The sequence below is a fragment of the Pecten maximus genome, chromosome 14 (assembly GCF_902652985.1).
Source record: "Pecten maximus chromosome 14, xPecMax1.1, whole genome shotgun sequence".
NCBI lineage: Eukaryota > Metazoa > Mollusca > Bivalvia > Pectinida > Pectinidae > Pecten > Pecten maximus.
This window is the reverse complement of record NC_047028.1, coordinates 26,116,592-26,133,679: the sequence shown is the minus strand read 5'-3', so window position 1 is coordinate 26,133,679 and position 17,088 is coordinate 26,116,592. Positions and strand designations below refer to the sequence as shown.

General features: G+C 35.3%; 2 protein-coding genes and 1 long non-coding RNA gene across 3 annotated transcripts in view; 1 reads left to right on the top strand and 2 right to left on the bottom strand.

Moving 5' to 3' along the window:
- The window catches only part of LOC117343029 (transmembrane protein 164-like), a 41,437-nt gene extending 36,091 nt beyond the window's left edge, over positions 1–5,346 (bottom strand). The window contains exon 1 of the mRNA XM_033905354.1: positions 5,241–5,346. The gene's annotated coding sequence lies outside the window, so the exon portion shown is untranslated. The remainder of the gene's footprint in view (positions 1–5,240) is intronic.
- Positions 5,347–5,590: 244 nt separating this feature from the next.
- On the top strand, positions 5,591–16,135 carry LOC117343030 (methylosome subunit pICln-like). The gene is made up of 6 exons (XM_033905355.1): positions 5,591–5,798; positions 6,873–7,009; positions 7,687–7,794; positions 13,249–13,329; positions 13,895–14,032; positions 14,330–16,135. Exons 1-6 carry the CDS (start codon positions 5,680–5,682, stop codon positions 14,380–14,382), a joined length of 636 nt encoding a protein of 211 aa, XP_033761246.1. The 5' UTR covers positions 5,591–5,679; the 3' UTR covers positions 14,383–16,135.
- Positions 8,426–9,143, bottom strand: LOC117343031. Its single transcript, XR_004535949.1, has 2 exons — positions 9,076–9,143; positions 8,426–8,850 (listed from the first exon to the last, which is right to left on the bottom strand). It is a non-coding gene; the product is annotated as an uncharacterized LOC117343031 (long non-coding RNA).
- Positions 16,136–17,088: the final 953 nt, after the last annotated feature.

Sequence of the window (17,088 nt, the reverse complement as noted above, 5' to 3'; positions counted from 1 at the left end):
TGAGAGAAATGGATTTCAATGTGAATGTGTTTATAGACACAGGTAAAAATACAATATTATAGATTAAAATTTTTATAAAAAAAAATCATTTTTATACAACCTATTCAACTTTCAATCAAGAACCTGATCAACTATCTACTATGCCCTGCAGGTAGGGCATAAAAATTGTACCTGCTGCCCCCATTGCATGATCGTAAGAGGCGACTAAATAGTAAATTTGGGATCTTATCTTTTCTCTTCTTTCTTAACAACTTTCTACTTCCTAATGTCTCCCTTGACAATGCCTCACTTTTGGCCTTTAGTTGAGCGTTCGCCCCTGTGAGGAAGGCTTTGGGTTCTGTCCCCTGGCCGAGACATATATACCAGAGTCTTTAAAAATGGTAGTTGCTACTCCTGCTTAGCGCTCAGCATATTTGGAGTGAGACGACTGGTTCGCCCGTTGTCAGTATAATGTGACCGGTCAGGGTGTGCTGCTGGGTGTCTTTGGCAGTATGCTTCAGTGAGGTAGCACTATAAATTGGCAAAAGTTCCGGCCTATCAAAAGGAGACTTAACACGAACATACCGTAGCCTCCCAAAACACACATACGCACTCACCACACGTATGCATCTCGCACGCACGGGAGGCTGTCCTTAAATGACCTTGGCTGTTAATAGGACGTTAATCTAAATAAACAAAACCAAACCAACCTGATCCACTATTTACACAAAATTTGGTTTTCGTCGCCTAATGATGCTTCAGACCATGTCCTTTCATTCCTACAGATTTAGAACACATCATATGCATGGAAACCTAAACTGATTTTTTTTGCATTAATATGTTTATCAAAACTGTAATGTGCAATGTTTGCAGTTATTTCTGAAATATAAATACATGATTTGTATATAATTAAGTCCAAGACCTGATCATGAGGTGTCACAATGCAAAATGTCATCAATTCATTTCACAATACATTGATTGCCATTGTGCCAAACTGCAGCCATATGACTGCCCTTTTTTTATAATCCAAGAGAGCAACGCATTAACTTTGAATTAGGGTGGGGCCTTTTACCAATATAGATTCATCAAATAAACACACCAAATTATCTTACTGATATATGTATGGAAAACGTGTATGATTTAAAAAATTCATGTATGTTTCCAGAATAAGGCCATATCAGATTTCCCTCAGGTGGGCTATAATGTATTAATTTATTGTACCCTCAACATTTAGACTTTGCAAATATTCATTTATACCTGAAATGTAAAATAAATGCTAGCTAATTATATAAATTGTATATGTCTGCAATTTGGAACTATTGAAAGTACTTGCAATGATAGTTTTATGTCATGCTGACAATCCTTAATGACTTCTGAAGCTTGCTGTTGATGACGTGCATTAGGGGCTAATTACAAACATTACCATTAACTCTCATGCATTGCTAGCTTCTGTGCACACATTCCTACAATTACGGATTCATTCAATACTTAAATAATTCTGTGGTCGTGTTAACGAGTCTTTAGAACTAAAATAATTTACTCGGTAAAATATATATGACCTTTGTACGAGTTTCAATTGTCAGCTTATACATTTATTGATCCCTGAGTGCTGATAAACACGTTTGCGTACTAATTCTGAGCTAATCATATATGAACAGGTCTTGGCCAAATTTTACGCAAAACTAGAAAATGTCTGTAAGACATAAATGCCCCCACTGCCACTTGACACCCAGTTTGGTGAGGATTGCTTCTGCAGTTCCTGAGATTAGCTTTAGCTGGTTACATCGTATTGGGAAGGTATGGGATGGTATATATATCAATTAAAAACTAAAGAGATTTAAACTTATGTACATGTATTATACATGTACATAAGTTTAAATCTCTTTAGTTTTTAATTGATATATATTATTTAATGTAATATATATATATCAATTATCAATGTTAATTTCAAGATTCAGTATTTAAGTGTTTTACATATTTATTTCATCAACACTTTTAAGTGTCCAGTGTATCTTTTCACAATAATTCATATATAAGGTAATGACACCAAATATATTACTGTATTTGACATATTAAGTGCCTTGATCTACCAATATAATCTTCAGCCTTTTAACCAAAGACTCAGGATTATTTCCGCTACATAAAGGCATGCAATACACATTGTATATAATGGAAAAAAAAAAATTCTACTCAGATTTCACATGGAGTTTTTTCCTTGTTCATGTTTTTTGTAAATTCACAATGTGGTTTTTAAATATTATGCTAAATATGGTAAGTGCATTCATAGACATATAATACAGTTGTTAACAATGATGAAATCTATACTCTATAGGTTTTTAGTACCATTGTTTGAAACTTCCTGGCTGTTTTCAGCATTTTCATGTTCACAATTGTAAGTATAACCATATTTTTGTAAAACGTTTGTAAGTTGTATTGTAAATGATTATTGAAGCGTGATGGAATAGAATACAATGGATAATTATTTTCCCTACAGTGTCACTTTCTGATAGGGAGCATTGTAGACACGCAAGGCACGAGCCGGACGTACGTGTACGCGTGTGGAATGTGATTGCTGGGTCATTCAGAAATAGTCGCACAGAGTTTATGTGTTAAATGTAAAATTTATTTCATTTTCTATAAATGAAGTTGTATTGGAAATTCTAAAGAAGAGACAAATTTGAGTACAATGTGAATTCGCAGTATGTGTAGAGAAATACATTATACATGCAGAGCTTCAGGTGATTTTGCTTTAACATGGCCATGGGGCCCATCTAGACTTTAAAAAATTTCATTTAAGTATATATACAAAAGTCCTGTGTCATTTAAAAAATTTATGTGGGATAGGCGCAGGTGCATTGTCAATCTGATGAAGCACTGTACATGTGCATGTGGGAATTCGAAAGGTACAGCCATTTATATTGGCCCCATCCATCCCCTATTGAAATTTCATATAATGCCAAATTCTCAAAATTTGCAGTTCACTCTTAAAAAAATATTTCCCAATTCACATATTTTCTTCCTAAAATGAGACAAAAAGGCCCCATCCCAAACCAGTGAGAAAAATTCCTGTTTGTAAGTGAGTGTGTTATTTTGAAACTGTTCATGATGTGGTCTGATACAATGAATAATGAGATATTGTTATTCTGGCATCTGTACATGTGTCTTCAGTCACAAGGTGTAAAGTCTGACTCATTTGAACATGATAAGCTATAAGGATTTACATTGCATTAATTGATTCCAAGATGAACAGAACTGTCTTAAAGCACCACTTCACACATTATGTCATCCCTCATGCTCCCACATCATTATACTAAAATGAACCAAAATTGTTGTCATGGATCAGTTCATTGTATTTCTTCATGTATCCCAAAAAAATCCTAGTAGATACCTTGTATAAATAAATAATCCACCAATCTACCTCACTGGGGTCAATGTCTTTGCACCAATTATTTATTTTGTTGCAGACATGATGACACATGCACATTTACGAGTTATCGCACGAAATCATAACTTTGTTGCAATCACTTCTGACACCATATTAAAGAAAGAGGTATACACTTCAATGAGTGCCATTTTAAAGCTCATGTCAGTGTGAGAAAATATTTCCCAAACAGTTTTCATTAAATATTAGTGAATGTTTCATAAGCCTCGTTAAAGTGAAGCAAGTGCAATCAATCACTGGTCATGCTCACCGCCAGCAGCCGTCACAAAATGACATATCAAATTTTCAGAAACTTATTACGATATAAATTCTAAATACATTATAAAATATTTATATCAACATGATTCTGATTATTAAAGCAATTTCAACAAATTTAGATTTCATGTCAAACAGTGAATTAAATCAAAAATATGAAAATTCAGAAAAAATTCCAAATATTTCTGAAAGTTACACTCAATTGAGATTTTAAATTTATCATATCTAGACCTATAAATTCTGATTAGAGATACCAAATGAGAGGGGGTATACATATACGTATGGGCTACTCCAGCTGGTAACTGGAGAGCTTATAAAGTGTAAATATTTTCATAATCTTTATACAAAGTCTAACCCTGGTAAATACTAGCTGCAATATATGTCACTTGGCTGAAGAGAACTTCTCTTTAGCTTGATCGGTTGAGTGCAAGACTAGTAAACCAGAGGTCCCCCGTTTTCAATCCCTAGCAGATCTAGAGGCATTTAAATAAATTAAATCTTATCATGCTCTCTGTTATAAATGTCTCATGCATATATATGTATGCTGGTAAGTGATATACCTAACCTCATTATACTACTTGTCAAGCAATACATTTATAAACAGCATGGCAAAGGTAACCAACCTTTTGTTAGAGGGTCCATGATGACATAATGTAAGTGTGTGTAATGAATAGGTATATAGTTTGAAAATAAAGTATTTTAACATTAACAATTGTTAAACATATATTTTAACAGCTAGGTTAAGTTAAGAGTCATGATATTAATTGAAAAGTTCTTGCAACATATTTATGCACAGTAGATCCCTGTTGACAGTAATAAGACTTTTGAAATTAATAAGACTGGAGCGTAACTGTTGTTGAGCTGTCAATGTACATGTGCGTTTAACTTTTCCTACAAGAGGTGTACCGATGTGGAGATATATATGTTGTACACAAGTATCTATATCAAAGTATGTAAGTTGTCCTTTGCATTGTTGTACTATGTATGCGTTTATCATATTGTATAAAAAAACTGAATGAAAATGTCAAATGGGAAAAAAAGTGCAGCATTCTTTATAATCCTAATTATTAGCTGTATTAACATGTACAATCAAACAAGCATATATGTATACAAACATGCAGAATGGAAAAAAATGAAAAATTAATACCCCCAACCAAGAAAACTTACTAAATGTCTTCTGTTCTAATACGATAGCTGAATACAATTAATGTTTTTAACGTAATTAAGTTTTTTTTTTGTTTCACGTTAATTAAATAATTTTGTATTGTTTTAGTAGAATCTAGTTGACACTACAGATATAATTTCTTATGGGTTTATACAAAGTCAAACAAAATACAGTACACTGCTCTATTAAATACCTATAAATGGAACGGATTTATAGCGATCGTTTGAACTTGAAGAACAAAGACGTTATCTTACAATAACAATTGCTATATCTTAGGCTTCTTGCCAATATTCACCAATTTGCAAATGGCTTGACACAGTTTTCAAGAACAAAACACTTTTTAGAATATTCCGGTAATTAACTAGTTTTGAAACATTATGCACACACTGCAACACTTACCATACGTGTCATAGGCAGCCATCAACATGTGACCTCAAGAGCCGGTGTAAACTGCGAAATCTAAATTTTCCCTAAATATAGCACTAATAGGACTCCTGTCATTTTGACAGTGCCCGACTGTTTACTTAAAACCGGAAGTAATACCGAGGTCAATCAAAATAGATTATCTTAAATCATATTTATGTTTTACAGTTTCAGTAATTTACCATTGTAGAATTAATAAGAATTGTTTGAGAATGAAAAAATATATCACATTTTGCATAAATTTGAATTGAAACAAATGCTAAATATAGCACAAGATTAATCCGCTTTATCCTGTTTCAAGGGCAAGAAAATTACTGGGCATTTGATTGGTTGTTATTGCCGGAAGGGGTTTCCCAGACGCATGCTGTACGATTAGAGCACGTTTTCGGAAGAGTGGTCAGTTAAATAAACAGATATGGTTGTTTTAACAACTTTTCCTGCTCCTTCGGAGTTAATCCGACACAAAGAATGTGACACCGTCGTCAATATTGACGGGACAGAATTCGGAAACGGCACGCTTTACATAACTGAAACGTAAGTATTCTAATGATCACATAGAATAACTGCCAAAATATTTTGGTGTTCGACAGGCAGGACACAGCTTCTTTGTGGAATTAGTTTCCACTGACCAAACACTATACATGTATTAATTATTAGACGTTTTGGCAGCTTTTCTTCTTCAAGAGAGACAAATCTCCAAGACTGGTGATGTATTACTGCTTGTCTCTGGACAAATTATAAAAGGGCCCACTGTGTAATTAACAAATATTATTTATGTTAACACACTCATAATGTAGTGGGGCGACAAGACTGGGATAATTGAATATAAAACAGTGCAACATGATAGACTTTATGTTGAAGTGAGGCAGCAATTTTGTAAACATGAACACATAATGCACTCGGATACAGTGTGTAAACGGTCAAAACACCTGTTTTTCCACATCAGATTTGGTTATAGTTAATTCAGAATTGTGAAAAAGTGACATGTATTCCCAAAACTGTATCAAATTATATATGTAAACAACAAGTAGAGCTAACCATGTGTAGCAGGACTGTACTGGGTCGATTATCAGTGACCAGGTAGCTCAATTGGTAGAGCATCCGGCTAGTGTTCAGATGTCCTGGGTTCGAACCCTGGTCTGGTCGCTACATTTTCTACTCTCCTATTACACATGTATGCATATTTGCCTTGTCTGTCAATACACACTTACAAGCAATGCAGCAGAATATGTGAATCGCCCAGATAGCTACAGTTTACTTGAACAGGTCCCATATATGCTATACATGTTGCTTTCCCGATTGGAATCATTTCATTTTAAAGCCAAATTCCCAAAATTGGAAGTTAACTCCTGAAAAAACCTTATCAATTCAACAATTTTCTTCCCAAAAGACATATCCAGATTGTTGATCATCAGTGAGAAATTTCCCTTTCATGATTATTAACTCACATCTTCATGTTCATACTTCAGCAAAATTTGATTGTTGTATTTCTTAATGTGATACCCTTTATATAACTAATTTACTATGGAATGATGAAAAAGTACAAAAATGTTTTACTGTGATGTTGCTTTTGCTAATATAAAACACTCAATATTTTTTTCATTGTAGTGTTGTAGCCTGGCAAAATGTTGAAGGGAAAGGTTTCTCTCTGAATTATCCGAAGATCAGTCTGCATGCATTGTCAAGAGACACTTCAGCTTTTCCTCAGGAATGTTTGTACTTGATGGTAGAAGGTAAACTACCAGGTAAGTATCAAATCACTTTTTACTTGTTGTTTATTAAGGCTATACCCCACTGGGCCATGAACCTCTACTCAGAAGAGTTCTCAACAACAGGGTCATGATAAGTTCTTATACTAGTTATTTTAGACAAGCCCCCTCCCTCCAGTAAAATTGTTACACTGTGGTTCTAAACTAACAAACATCAGTAGCAAATAGCAAATATGGATGGTAATCAGAATTGGTTTGATTAATGCCCTTGATGGTTGTTTTCACTTGTTTTTAATATATTTGGTATAGAGCTATTTCAGCTGAGTGGACCTAAAATGCTGAAATAATATAGTAAATACCTACCAAATGAGATCTTGGAGTTGAATTAAAATAAGTTTATCTGGTAGTTAATTAAGTACCCTCCCCCCCCCCCCCCCCCCCCCCCCCATCCAAACACAATAGTCCTAAAAGGACAAAACAGCTGTATATGATGTCCCTAGCATCACTTATGTGTACAAGGTCCTTAGAATCACTGACAAATCATAGAAGGCCCAAACAGCTGTACAAGGTCCTTAGAATCACTGACAAGTCATAGAAGAACCAAACAGCTGTATGATGCCTTAAAATTCTATTTTTGGTTTTACTGTATTTAACTGTTCGTTGTTTTTTTAAAGTGTTAATGCCAGTACTCTGTATGCTTTTAATCTTAACAGAAGTAGCTGACCCCTCAGAACGACAGGACAGTGATGAGGAGGAGGAAGAGGAGGATCAGAGTCAGATCATCACAGAAGTACGATTTGTTCCCTCGGATAAAACATCATGTGAGTATATTTGGATTATTATGACAAAAGTATATATTATTTATTAAAACAGATAAACAGGGATCACCACAATTTCAAAATGATGGGTGGAGGAAAAAATTTCCTCAATTTGTTTTTGCGTGATTATGTACTTTCGTGGTTGTCGTGAAGTATCGCGTTGCAGCATTTTGAGAAATAACATCAATAATGACAATAAGAAAAGAGATTAAATTACATTGTTTTATTCAGGTCTAATTAAATATGTATTTCCATCATTCATACACTCATTTCCATATTACATAGGCTTGTAAATTGAAACAAAATAACAGCTTATTCCATTTTTTTATAAAAAAAAACTACTATTAACATGCATACATTTCTCACTCTGATTAATTTACTTTTACAAAACCAATCTAAGTTCCATCTCACTGTACTAATACTTATATAACATTAAATAAAACAAACTTAAATAGCAACTATTACTGGTATAAATAAACATTCATATCAAGATCATAATACATTGTCAAGTTTAAAGTTAAAACATTTCAATTATTTAATAATTGCACTATAATATCTAAATAAATTAACTTAAATTATATTAATAGCAACTATTACATAGATCTATAATAGTTATACAAATCTACAAATCAACTTATATAGCAACTATTTAATGACAAGAATGTAATATTATTTAAATACACAACATCATTTCAAAAAGGTATCAAGTAATTATGTACAACTACAAATCAACATATATAGCTACTATTTCATGGCATAAGAATATAGCAAGTATTTAAATGCACAACATAATTTCACACATGATGTAACAGTCACTTGTTCTGAAAAAAGTCTCCACTATATTAATAAATCCTAGATATCAAACACTATGTCTCTATGACAAGGTCACTCTCCTGTTACACAGGCCCTTCCACAGAGAAGCAGCCATCTTGTATGAGAACTCCCTGGGAGGTGGTCCCTGTGTTGATACCATCATCAGAGAGTTCAAAACCTTCTGTGACAGCCTGTTCCTGCTGGTGGTCTTAATTCTCTTTAAAGCAGAAAATCCTCGCTCACAATCTAGAAAATAAAAACCATTAATTAGTAAATTTTGCCAAAACTCTGAAAAAAGAAGAAATATTGCTTTTATATTGATAAAATAAGTTGTATAATTAAGTGAGATTACAATAAATAACATAGATCTCATAATGATAAAAAATGTAAATAAGTTAAATGTTTTGATTAACATGACCCTTAATGGAAGGGCAAACTGGAAATAGAACTTAATAACATGTTGATGCATACCTGCTGTGGATGCTGGTACCAGACAGTAGAGTTGGGCTAAAGTCCTCAGGTTGGGGAACAACATTTTCAAAGCTCTGTAACATTTACTAGATACTTACCTAGGCACCACACCATCTCCTGCATGGTACGGTAGGACTGGTACTTCTTCTGTGTTTCATGATCACCTCTGACAGCATCCAGGTATGAGCATCCAATGTCCTGTGCCAAGTCTAGAAGGTCTCCAAAGTTGGTGGTGTGTGGTAGCTCCTTCCTCATCAGAAAGTACATACATCTCAGTGAAGCCATAAATGCCTGGTCCTCTAATGTCACCGCCTCCTGCATAGCCTGTTGGATTCCTATAAGAGATAAAACAGATATGAAAACATTGTTTTAAATATTACATAAACATATTAACTGAAATGTCAAAATGTTAGATAGGTATTCAGCGCACTATAGTCTATAAATGAACACAAAGTTATTTAAAAGGAAAAACAGTACTGCTTGACACTTACCACCACTTTTCTTTGTAACCATACGGTTTGCTTCTAAGTCGACAGCAACTCTATGGCATGTTGAATCTTGATGCCTCCTAATAGCATCTTCCCTGTAGGACTGGCAAGGTGTCTTAATCCAGCTTGTGCTGCCATTCCTTGGAAGTTGCTTATGTTTTGTGCACAGAGCACAGAACATGCCTATTTAATAAGAAAACAATATTGAGGTATTTCTATATAATTCTCTCCCCTGCCTGGTCAACGATATTTACAACATAACAACTGTATGCCCGTAACAATTTATTGTATAACACATTAGAAGGCGTCAGCCAGTTAGGGTGCCATGCTCCACTTTACTTAAATGTCTCTGGTATGCAAATGGCATAAGCAAGGCAACCCCAAAAGGAAATACACCTCTAGCACTACATGCAAGCTTGTTATCGAACACACAGCTTTAAGCATCTACATGATCAAACTCAAATAAATGAAGATCAATTTAAACAAAGCTCAATTAAACAAAACTCAAATTAAACATAGCTCAAATTAAACATAGCTCAAATTAAACATAGCTCAAATCAAACAAAGCTCAAATTAAGCAAATTAATAATACTTATGAATAAGCATGTTAATAAGCAAACATATTAAACACAAATACAAGCAGTTTGAGGGGCCGCATGGGGTCCTATCTATGACCAGGGAGGGAGGGAGGGAAAACAAAGTTGACACGCAAGCCAAAGTATCTCGAATGAATAAAACTTCTGTGATTCAAACCTAAACCGGGACCTAGGGGACCCTGGGTAAATCGGGGATTGGACGGAGGCCGTGAGTACCAGCTTACTTCACTGACCAATCATTGGACCCACAGGGACACACCCCTCACAGGCCCAGGCAAACGGGAAAACAATTAGCCATTTTACATTAAAATTTTACCATTATATAGAATCATATCAATCTTTCTTATATTTGCCTATTTAAAATAGACAAAAAGATATCACATATGATATTCAACCACTGAATGATAGTTAAATATTCAAAATTCAATTTTATAAAAGACTAATTGTAATCAGCCAAATAATTAAAAATTAATAAATTTATGAAAAAAAAAAAAAAGATTAATCTAGTGAGATCTTTTAAAAAATATCAGTACATTAATTACATATTATACTTGGCATTCCAATAAACTTATTATAATTAACAATAATAAGAAAATCATATTCCAAGATAGATAATAGTTATTGAATAAAAAATTACAGAGATTTTGGAGAGATTCTGACATGATTTATATTATTGGACGTTTTGAGAACGTTTGGAAAGGGACATCACTCTAATGTCTAATGATACTTTCTAAAAATAGCACGTGACAAGAAAATAAATGACAACATGAAATATTCACTAATTAATCAATCAAACTAATGTTGGATAATTTTAAGCTTACCTTCGTCATCTTCATGCACAATCCATGTGTACTTCTGTAGCCATGGCTTATAAAATGCATCTCGGTGTTTAGTCGATTTCGGGCTGTTGGTTGCAGGTTTTCCATCGCTCGTTTCAATCGCTTGTCGTTTGGACGGAGTTCCAAAAAAGGAGCTGATGGATGTCTGATCTGCTCCTCTCTTCATGGTGAAAATGCCGTGAAATTTTCAAAACTGTATCCATGCTTCTAAAATATTGGCTTGCGTTTTGATAATATCCACGCTGAATATCAATTCTTGTGAAAATATAATCTTGTCGGATCGTCGGTTTTTCTGATGTCGATGGTATACATTTTCTCAGATGTCCCGACGGAAGCCATACTATCACAACATCTCCCGTTCGCATGGTCAAAACATTAGACCTTCTATTGTTCATCAATTATTACCGACAGTTCTGATCGAGAGGTCAGTCGACCGTATCAAAACATAACTGTAACACCTTACCACGAGGTCGCGATCGGTATAATGTTAGTCAATTAGGTCTAGTTTACCTGTGAAAACGGGGATCATAGGTAATGAGTACCGAACGCTATAGAAACGGGTCAGTTAACCGCTGGGAATCGATACAAAATAGGGGTGTAAGGTAACAAATTACATGCGTGGCGGACAGATGTGTAAGCGTGGCGGCAGCCAGCGAAGCGTGGCGGGCCGCCACGCTTAAACAGGTAATGGTGATCACTGGATAAAGTTTTCCTTCCTACAAAACTGGATCCTAACGAATAGACATTCCCTGGATGCTTAGTTAGGAATAGAATCTACTTTAAATTTGATTTCATTGGAAATCTCTTTAATAAAATCTCATTCCAGATAGTTGTTGTGATTTTAAATCATCTTGATCTGGAGCTTAATTTTAATTCTTAAATTTTGATTGTCCTTTCTCAAATTCCACATTTTTGCTTTGACTTCACATTGCAGCCTATCAACAGCAATGGTCATTTAAGGATAGTTATTACCCTCTAGCATCGCTGACATGTCCTAGAAAGATGGAAAGCTGTATGCTGTTTTATAATAACTTTTTCACATTTTGAAACAGTGACTTTTTCATCCCTTTTTACAGGGGCCTGTACCTTTTCAATTGGGAAAATACAGCGGCATTTTTCCCCAATTGGGAAAATTTGCTGTTGGTTTTAAAGGGGAAAAAAAAGTCAATAACACATCCAAATATTTATTTATCTGTTAAACTTTCAACATTCATCTGGCCTAATGATTCTTAATAGCTATCTAAAGGGCCATTTTCCTTGTTTTTTTTGCCCCTTGAACATGTCCACCAAAGAGTCCAGGCCAGTGGTCATGTTTTTTCAATTTTCTTGAAGGATGTGTCCCAAGTTTTACACCCTTTGTAACAAATGGCATACAACTCGAATGTGCACCAAAAAATAAACAATTCTCAAACAATTCTCAGCACTTGCACATGTAGCCACATGTCACACTACTGTGATAAAGCCAAGAGAAGGCAGATCCATATTTGGCAGCATTAAATGTTCGTCTATCGACGCTGCTTATCTTTTTTCCCGATAAAGTTAATACAAGGTCTTCGTCGCGGGTTACATGTACATTGATGTTTGCTACGGATAAACATTCCGTCTGGACGGTTGATAAAACAGATTCAATGTTGGATGATGATTCATTGGTTGACGGGTTGTTTGGTATATCGCCGCCGGAAGACTTATTGAAGAAGTCACTCACTTTCGTAAGGCCTTTCCTATCTTTTTTTGTCAGTCTTTTGACATAATATTTCGAGTTGTGCGACTCTTGTTTACATGATCTTAAACTTTCAAGCGCTTGTCATAGCATATGTGAGACACGTGTGCAATTAAAACACTCGATCGACACAGACTTTCGCGGTGCGCTCGATTTGAAACATTGAGGAAAACGACATCGATTCAGACACGGAAACAGAAAGCACGGGAATTTGTGATATCGAACGCGACCAACATAGAAAGAGAACACCAGCGTTGAAAATATCTTGTGAAATACATTTTGATCGGCATTTCTTTACACCAATTAATATGAAGGGATATTTTCTGAATGGGAAAATATGAGCAAGAAATTGGGAAAATACAACAAAATTTCTCTAGGGGAAGGGGCCGAAATTCGGCCCCAAATCGACCCTAAAAAAAACACTGTGAAAGGTGCCATTCACTTGTATCAGTTGTCTGTCTTTAGTTTAGACCCTCTGATGATCTTATTTAATTTGTTTGTGTTTATTTATTTTTGTTTATTTGTTACAGTACAGACATTGTTTTCCTCCATGTCCGATTGTCAAGCCCTACACCCCGATGAACAAGATACAGATTCAGAAGCTGAGGAAGGTAAGAATATGGTTGGGTGAAACAAAAGAAATATGTAGATATTGCAAGAATTTGTGTAATCAATTAATAACCATATGCAACCTACGTGGTAATATTTTTTTATTTGTATTGAACAACAATAAAAGATGTGATGACTTTAATGAGATAATTTGTTAAAGTGCTTCGAGAAGCATATGAAATAGTTGGAAATGCTTCTGAGCTAATTTGATAACAGTGGAACCTGACTTTACTGACATTGTATGGGACTGAGTCCAGGTGTCTGATTTGTCAAAAGTTAAAGTCAGTGGTCAGTTATGACAATGGGGCATGTCGCTGTTCCTTTTGATATGGTTGGATGATACAGGATGTCGTCAAAGTCAGTGGTCATTATAGTCAGTGGTCAGTATAATCAGTGTCAGCAATGACAGTGGGGCACGTCGCTGTTCTTTTGGATATGATCGGATGATACAGGATACATTAAAGCCAGTGGTCAGTAAAGTCAGGTTTAATTGTCACAGGAGAACTTCAGTTGCTAGAACAATATGTCACAGATAAGATATTTAACTCCAGAACTTGTTTGTTTCAGAGGAGGAGATGGTATATTACCATGGTGACGAGGGATATGATCACTTGACACAGCAGGGACAGGCTACATTACAGCACCTAGAGAACCTGCTGATCTCTGGCCAGGGTGATGGTCAGGCTAACGGTCAAGTACAAAATGGTAGGTATTCTGGTCAGGAATGTTTGTTTTGTAGCGCTCTCGCTCTCTTATATTGCTCTTACATTATGTGATGGTAGACAAATATACGGATACATTAAGTACTTTTCATTTGTACAACGTACCGATTAGATTTTTGTAAAACATATATTTACGTTTATGTCTAGCTGATTTCATATATATGTTTGCAATAAAATATTATTTTGTGATGTCTTTATTTCACTGAGCATGATTGGCAGTAATAATTTGCAAATTCTTTTCTCTGAGAACATCATTTCTATCCATGTCGATATTTTTCAGGCACACCTGTCACATCAGAACAATTTGAAGATGCTGATGAGATGGACCAATAATGTTTTACTGCCAGTGGGAGGAGAGATCAGTGACCTTGACATTGCCTTTTAGAAGGTCAAGAAACCTTAATCTTCTTTACTGAGGAGATGGGCAGTAACCTTGTACTTGACTGAATGGACTGGTAACCTTGACATTGGCTATTGAAGAAATGGACTAGTGACCTTGACATTGGCTATTGAGGAATGGATCTGTAACCTTGACCTTGGCTATTGAGATGGACCAGTGGCCTTGACATTGGTCATTGAGGAGATACATTGGCTATTGAGGAGATGGATTTGTAACCTTGACCTTTGCTATTGAGATGGACCAGTGGCCTTGACATTGGTTATTGAGGAGATTGATCAGTAACTTTGACCTTGGCTATTGAGATGGACCAGTGGCCTTGACATTGGTTATTGAGGAGATTTACCAGTAACCTTGACCTTGGCTTTTCAAGAAATGGACCAGTAAACCTCAGTATTTGCTGCAATATTAAGGTTTTAAAAGTTAATAATGAATCTCAGAAAAATATGGAAATGAATGGGATTTGCCTGATTTCCTTTGTTAGCGAGTGATTGAGATTCAACAAATCCTGGATAATGGTTTCTTTGTCATTTTGGAGAGTATGTTTATCCAGGCTTTAATCTATTTAGGAACCCAAGCTTTGACAATATTTCTTCTCATTTCAACATAAGGGACTAGACCATACAAGGACTACCTAACAGGATGTGTAAGCCAGGAAGTTGGAGATTATCCTGTACAAGTCAATATACATAATGGCTGTTGATCTTCGAACTGTCGTGCGATGATAAGATAACTAAGTAACAGGATGTGCAGGAGAGGAAATTGGGAGATTTTCCTGTACCAGTCACAATACACCATATAGCTGTTGATCTTTGAAGTGTCTTGCTAGAGAGCTAAAGAAAGACTTGGCATCCTTGCGGGGCGGTGAAGTTAGGAGCTCATACATTAGGTTACCTGTATTTGTTTGGTAGATATACATATATATTTCTGTTGATGTAGGACTTATAAGTGCTATTGATCTACTTCTTATTATCACCTTCATTTGATTTAAACTCGAAGGTTTCAACATTATTTGTAATCTGTATTATACCTGGCTTCAGTGAAACATGTTAAAAATGTGCAAGGTGTAATATGGGTTTGCTATGGGAAAAAATACCCCACCTACCTACGAACAAAAATACAAACCCTTGCCAGAGGGTGGGGAACTTGAAAAACTTTGTCTGCAGCCTGATTAGTTTAATATGCCATATCTACAAGTCTACAGCTCTTACTTTAAGATTTTTGTTTTGTTTTGTATTGTTTTAATTTGTGGCCCATCAGCAATTTGAGTCATTTACTGGTTGGGCCATTTAAATTTAGGATCAAACATTTCATTGTGAAAATGCCAATTGAAACACTGGTTTTAACATACAGTACTGGTTTTAACATACAGTACTGTACAAACATGATGTTGGCGTTTTTGGGCCTCTGTTCAATGTTTGATTTATTGAATGAAAAAAAACCCCAACTCTACATGATCATTCCTGTTCACCATCATTTCATTGTGAGAGATCCAACATTTTAATTTACTTGTCATGACCATTTTCTTCTGAAGATATTTGCTTGAGAGAGAGAGAGATGAGAGATAGAAGACAGAAAGAGAGACAGAAAGAGAGAGAAGAGAGAGAGTGAGGAGAAGAAGAGTGACTTGGACATTATTATTCATCGTATTTTTGGTTGTTTATTGATAATAAAACCTATTTCTGAGAATTGTTTTGTGTTATTATTCATACTTGTTAGTGTCGAATGCAGTGTAAACTTACTTTTCTGACAGTCTTGTTTTACCAGAGAGATTATCTTTCTTTTATCATCAGTCATCCTGTACATTTATATGTAAGAAGTGAAAAAATGCACAGCCAGACTGGGGTTCGAATCCGGGACATCCAAACACTAGCCAGATGCTATACTGAAGACCTAACAACTCGCAACCCAGGTTCGGGTATCCCCTTGTCAAGTATTCACCTCACTTGAAACAAGGTTTGGTCACAGGCAACAAATCTGTAATTGGAAGGAGTAATGAATTTGAACTAATGACCTCACATTCTCAAGGCAAACATCTTGCCACTAGGCTAAAGTGAAATTCTCGCAAGACTGAGCTGGTAAGGTGACCTTATGCTCTTTAATTTTACATATATACTAGACGAAATCATATTTTAGATCTTTTTGAGCCAACAAAAGAACATTCAGCTGAATTGTAGTCCCCATTTACTTTTTTTGGAAAGTATTACGAGTTGCTACATCACCACTGTGCTTAAGTTTCAATATGGTCATGGGCTACAATTTTAGAATGCTGCCAAAATAAGTTTCTTGCTGACCTTATGATGATGAGCAATATTTAAAAAAAATTTTGTTATCATTTATGTAAGTTGCAGGAAAAAAAGTCTGTCATTGTTAGACTTTCGATACCATTACATCTTAATGGCTTTCTCTATCTTGAGGTGTTTCGTAAGAGGCAACTTATCATGGGGACACTTCAGAGTCTGTTGTTTCTCTGATGTCATCAGTTCAGTGGACATTGGAGAGCCCAAGAAGAGGGCCTGCTGAATCCAAAAGCGAAGACATGACTTAATTTTAGTTCTGTGCAGAATCGGGAATTTACCTACACACATGCCCTCATCGCAACACTTGGGATTTTTATTTTTCCTTTCTTCCTGTCTTTCCAC